The 6,088-nt window shown below is 48.4% G+C and overlaps 1 protein-coding gene across 1 annotated transcript in view; it reads right to left on the reverse strand.

The window, feature by feature from the left end:
* LOC106815470 (protein kinase C-like 1) overlaps nt 1-6,088 on the reverse strand; it is a gene marked incomplete at its 5' end in the record, with an annotated part of 78,565 nt that overhangs the window by 60,670 nt on the left and 11,807 nt on the right. Inside the window, 2 exon segments of the mRNA XM_014819935.1 lie at nt 1,087-1,285; nt 3,800-3,857. Coding sequence (XP_014675421.1) covers nt 1,087-1,285; nt 3,800-3,857 — 257 coding nt within the window.

The following is a 6,088-nucleotide window of genomic DNA, read 5'->3' on the forward strand; positions in this document are numbered from 1 at the left end:
TGTGTGTGTGTGTGTGTGTGTGTGTGTGTGTGTGTGTGTGTGTGGGCTTTCGCGTGCGCGCGTGTGTGTGTGCGCGCGTGCGTACATTCGTACGTGCATGCACGTGGACCGTAGCGCCCCCTGCATCGCTGAGCTGCCCGCCGACTAGCGGAGCGAGTCACGTGTTAGCGCGCCTTTTACGTGCCCTTGACTCCTGAAGCCAGCTCGCAGGGGCGTTGCGAGGGGAGCCATCTCTACAACGCCTCATTTCTCGCTAACATAAGCTGCCGCCATCAGTGCAACGCCACGCCTTACTACATCCACACTAAAACCCTATACATCCGGCAATGGTTTATTGTTACCGGCAGTCGAAAACGTGTTTTTTGACGAACAGCGATTTTTTGGCGCGGCATTCGCTACTCCGCAGCACAGCTGAATGTTACGCGGTTTATCGTGTGTTCCCCGCAGCAGCGGCTACTACGATTACATGCGTACATGTTGCACAGCATATAGAGCAAGCGTGATATAGAGTGATACTGCTGCCTCATTACAGCAGCAGCTTCACTGAGATTTACAGCTTCTTCCATCGATGGCATGTGCCTCTTGTCTCCATCTAGCTTCTCTAGTGATTTCCAGAGTAATTCCTGAAGAGCCGCTTCGCATGGGAAGCTAAAGTAGGAGTGACATTCTACTTGTTATACAGCTAATGGGATAAGAATGATGTGCTTCTCATGCAAAGCTCACTGCTCCACCCTTTTCCTATTCTTGATTTACCATCCTCACCACCCCCTGCATCACCCTCCTCCCTACTCCTGCCCCCCATCCTCACTACCCCTCTCTCTGCACCACCCTCCTCCCTACTCCTGCCCCCCCCATCCTCACTACCTCTTTATCCTCCTCTTGCCCCTGCTCCACCTTCTCCTTCTCCCTGCTTTTCTTGCCCTTCCCTCAAATCAAGCTCATATGTTTAACAAACACCATGATATAAGCAGGTAGAGCGATAGAAAAAGAGAGGGAGCGAGAGAGAGAAAGAGAGAGATAGAGAGAAAGCGAGTGAGAGAGAGAGAGAGAAAAAAAAACGAGAGAAAAGAGGAGGGAGCGACTCACCAGAGGAAGTCGCGACATATCGAGCAGAACGTCGGCTGGCGGAAGAACTTGGCGACGAACTCGTGTCCGCGTACGACGTGCACGCGCGGCTGCTTGATGGCGCCACGTCTGCGCGCCGGAGCCATCGAGCTCAGCTTCTCCTCATCCGTCATGTCCATGGAGTGATTCTGCGGCACAGGTGAGTGCTCGCGCTGATTGCCTGAAGCACAGGTGAAGACGCAGGTGAAGACGCAGGTAAAACACGCTTGGGGCACAGGAAAGACACAGGTAAAAAAGCAGGTAGGGAGCTGGTCACACACGGGTAAAATAAAGATAAAACGCTAAATTAAACACAGGTAAAACACACTTGAGACACAGGCAAAACACACTTTAGACACAGGCAAACCAGTATGAAATAGAGAAACCTCACGTAAAACACAGGAAAAAAACACAGGAACAACACAAGCAAAACAAAGGTCAAACAAAGGTCAAACAGAAGTATGACACTTGTTGGACACATGCACTGCAGGCGAACCTAAGCAAAACACAGGAAAAATACAAGTAACACGACAAAAACAGATAAAGCACAGAATACATGCGAAACACGTAAAACACAGATTAAACACATGCAACTCACAGATAAAACATATATAAAACATAGGTAAACACACAGGTAGAACACAACTAAAACACATACACATATTAAAAACACAGGCAGAACACCGATGAGCGGTGTCACTGATTACCTAAGGCACAGGTAAAATAAAGGTAGCAGAAAGGTAATGCCATACGAATCGCATAGATTGTACACTTATTTGCCACCGCAAGTGATGGTTACACAGTCACGCAACCAAGCAATGTTGTTAATACGGTGACTGGTAATCCACCAATCACAAGGTAATTGTACTGCCTCGTATCCGACTAATCACAGTAAGGCTATGGCGATAGATTCGAACAATAACTTGAAGTAATTAACTTAAACTAATCAGGTAAAACTAATCAACTTGCACAGTAACTGGGGATTCCAGGATGAATTCCAGCCAGCAGAAAATTCGCGACCTTATCCAAGGATTTCATTAAATCGTCTAAGGAATGCTAACTATTTATTTCGCGCACTGGCTCTTAGGAATAATTTCATTAGGAGCACGTTAACTATCGGGGGCTCTCAGACACGTGAGGTCTCACAGAGCTAATTATTTTTATGGTTGCGGTTAAATATCGCCATCTTTCTTCTGAACCTTCTGACAATCACGCAACGTGACATGGTGTGATACGTTATTTACCTCATATATAAGTGATTCGTCAAATCCCAAGCAAGCACGTCTGTCCCACCACCGTACCACGCACGGCTGCCCCCACCCCCGGTTAATTACACCGCACAATGTACAATACAACATTCCTTCCTTCCCTCTCGAAATAATTCGTGTCACCACGAAAATACAGTTATACATAAAAAACATTAAAAGTTAAAAACGTTAGTCTAAGGCTGCAACATCAAACAGTGTCATGACGGTGAGGTAAATCCTTGGGGTCCGAGAAGGAATGGAAAGTCCGTTTTTGAAACGAGTTGAGGGGGATTTTGTTGCAGCTGTCTAGTGAAAATGAGCGCTTATTTTCGTATCACAGGGGGGTTTCGACAGACTGCATCGGTACGAACAAGGTATGGAAGGCATGAAAGGGGCTCTGGCATTATAAGCTCGGGCGGATCGACCATACAGACAATATTCAGAAATAAGTCCTCTCTAACAGAGCAGTGAACGTTTACGCCGTTTCCCTGTATTCGTCTTCCTAGTGTGGAACTCACGACGTAACGACTCGGGAATGTTTTCCACTGGTTCCCATGAATAGGGCTGCTGGGGGCAATGAAGCCATTTAACTCTATAATGCTTCATGCCATTGATACTTTTACAGACTACTAGCTTTATCAACGGTAAAGTAATCAGCCTGTGATGAGGGACGCGTCTGCGTGCCTGCCGCCGGTGTAGAGGCATCATCCTGCGGTGGAGACGCTAGATCCGTGTTATGCGAGAGACTGGAGGGAGCATGTGGGACAGGTAGCTGTACATGCTGAGGGTCCTCCTTAGGATCGCGAAAAAGTCGCAGCCGGTTCGCATGAATCATTGCGCTTAGCTGTTTATCCGTCACGCATTCTCTCAGTCGGTACGTGTGATTGGGCTAACGCTCCATTAGGAGTGTTCCCAACTTTGAGATCGTTAATGATTAATGGTTAATGATTAATGATTAATAATCCTAACCCTAACCCTAACCCTAACCTAAATGACATTAAACCACAAACTAATATATAACCATATATATATATATGTGTTATTATGACCATTAATGACATTAAAGTTGGGAACACTCCTAATAGAGTATCACCCTGTGATGGGGTCCTAATTGCGAGATATAGAAGGGACCCCTCCATTTTCTCTGGAGTTTGGCCGACTTACCGACGGGTACTCTTGGATCATAGCTTCAGGACGTTGGCGTCTCACTATGCCGCTTTATCTGTGATATTATGTCAACGGTAACCCGACAAGTGAAATCTTACAGCTAATCTAACGTGCTTGTAATTTACAATCAACTTTACATATAGGTCGCACACATGCAGGTATCTCCCGGGTTGACCAATTAATCGTAATCGGTCGGTTAGGTTGTCAACTTGTCACGACCACGCGTCAAGACACCGACTACGCGTTGACGCTGCGATGACACATGCGATAGCTGTATTTACCGTTCTCTGGGAAGTATCTGACATGTAGCTGTAGTCTTCCACATGGCTTCATATCCAACTAGAGAGAGAAACAGATTAAATCAAAACACAATATATATTACCGCGTTGCATTTCAACAACAATCTCAAGATTAATCTACGAACAGCCGGCTCATCTGAGCTAATTCTTTTACATTGCGGACACGATATCGAATCAAATCGTCTCCGTCGGTTAAGAAAATGAAATAAATATGATACAGATTTTATGTGTAATGAAGGACTAGCCAAGGATACCTAAGTCAATCTTCCTTCGATTTCTACGATTACATTTCGTAAAGGAAACATATGAAACATGAACTTGGTCACGTGAACATCAGCAGCAATTTCTATTTCGACATTCATTTCGTAGACTGTCCCTACGTATTTCTAATTATTTGGTGGAGCTAATGAAAATGGAACGAAGAGCCGTCTATGAATTAGTTGGTTACTGCGCCGCGCACCCGCACGGGCACGCACACAACAAACACGCACGCACGAGTCCACTGCACGGGCATGGCACACAAACATGCACGCACGAGACACGCACAGGGGCACGTTACACAACACGCACGCAAATGCGCACACACGCGCTCGGGCAGACACACAAACATGCTAGGCACCTGCGCACACGCCGCACACGCACACAACACGCAGGCACACGCGCACCGCGCATCCAACACACATCTCTCATCACCACAGGGCAGCAAGAAGCCACGCCTTAATCTAGTAACGATCGCGTGGAAGCTGGGAGTTCGGGATGAGGGATGGAAATAATAACGCGCGGCGGTCAATGAGGGTCTGTAGTGGCTGGGATCCGGCTAGCTGGGCTGGCTAGTAAGTGGATGGATTGTGGCTGGATAGCGGGTGGCTGGTGTGCGGTGGATGGATCGGCTGGATTGGATGGATTATATGGATAGATGGCGGCTGGTCTGGGATTGCTGGATGGCTGAGGCTGGCTGGCTGGGCTGGATGCCAATGAATGGATGGATAAATGGATGGATGGATGATGGCTGGCTGGTTGGATTGCTGGATGGCTGGCTAGTTGGATTGCTAGATGGCTGGCTGGTTGGCTGGCTGGATGGATGAATGTATGGATGGGATGGCTGGCTGGCACTGGCTGGGCACCGGTGGTGGCTGGACTGGTCCTGGATGGCTGAGTGGTGGCTGGCTGGTAGCTGGCTGGATTGGTGGAATGGATGGCTGCCTGGCATGACGGTTGGGCTGGATGGCTGGATGACTTGGGTTGGCTGGATGGCTGGATGGCATGTGGCTGGCTGGCTGGATGGCTGGCTGGCTGGCTGAGTACCTAGCTGAGTGACTGCCGAATATAGAGATATATCTCTATAAACGGCTCTGTCATAAACCAATCAGATTTGACAGGGACATATACACGCGCTGTGCAGCCCGAGATATTAATATTATATTTATATTGAATTTATAAAGGAAAGTTCAAGTAGTTATGGGCGTGTTAGGCGTGCTTAGCATGCGTACATTGCCGTGCATTCGTAGTAGGTTGGTTGTGTTTGCATGCGCGTTTGTGTGCGTGCGGGTGCGTGTTCGTGTACTATTTTGTGGCGCGAGAATCTATGGTAAGCGATGCGTGAAGCTGGGAGTTACGGGATTGAGGAAATAATGACGAGGACGGCGGCGTCAAGAGGGTCTGTAGTGGCTGAGGATGCCGGCTAGCTGGCTGTGGCTAGAGTAGTGGATGGGATGGATTGAGAAGATGAATGGCATGGGCTGGCTTGGGTGGATGGATGGTGGCTGGATGTATATATGGATCGATTGGCTGGCTGGTTGGATTGCTGGATGAGCTGCTTGGCTGGCTGGTGGATGGATGAATGGTGGATAATGGATGGATGATGGATGCTGGCTGAGTTGGAATTGCTGCGATGCCTGGCTAGTTGGATTGCCTAGATGGCTGGCTGGTTGGCTGGCTGGATGGATGAATGGATATGGATGGATGGATGGATGGATGGCTGGCTGGATGGCTGGGTGGCTGGCTGGCTGGATAGCTGGCTGGATGGCTGGATGGATGGCTGGCTAGATGACTGGGTGGCTGGATGGCTGGATGACTGGGTGGCTGGATGGCTGGATGATGGCTGGCTGGTGCTGGATGCGGCTGGCGCGTCTGGCTGGCTGGAGAGTACCTAGCTGAGTGAACTGCCGGAATAACTTAGAAGTTATATTAGCACTCTATAAACGGCCTCTGATCATAAACCAAAATCAGATTTGTTGAAGGGACATACACGGCGCTGTACAGCCGAGTATT

Source organism: Priapulus caudatus, unplaced genomic scaffold, assembly GCF_000485595.1.
Source record: "Priapulus caudatus unplaced genomic scaffold, Priapulus_caudatus-5.0.1 Scaffold1123, whole genome shotgun sequence".
NCBI lineage: Eukaryota > Metazoa > Priapulida > Priapulimorpha > Priapulimorphida > Priapulidae > Priapulus > Priapulus caudatus.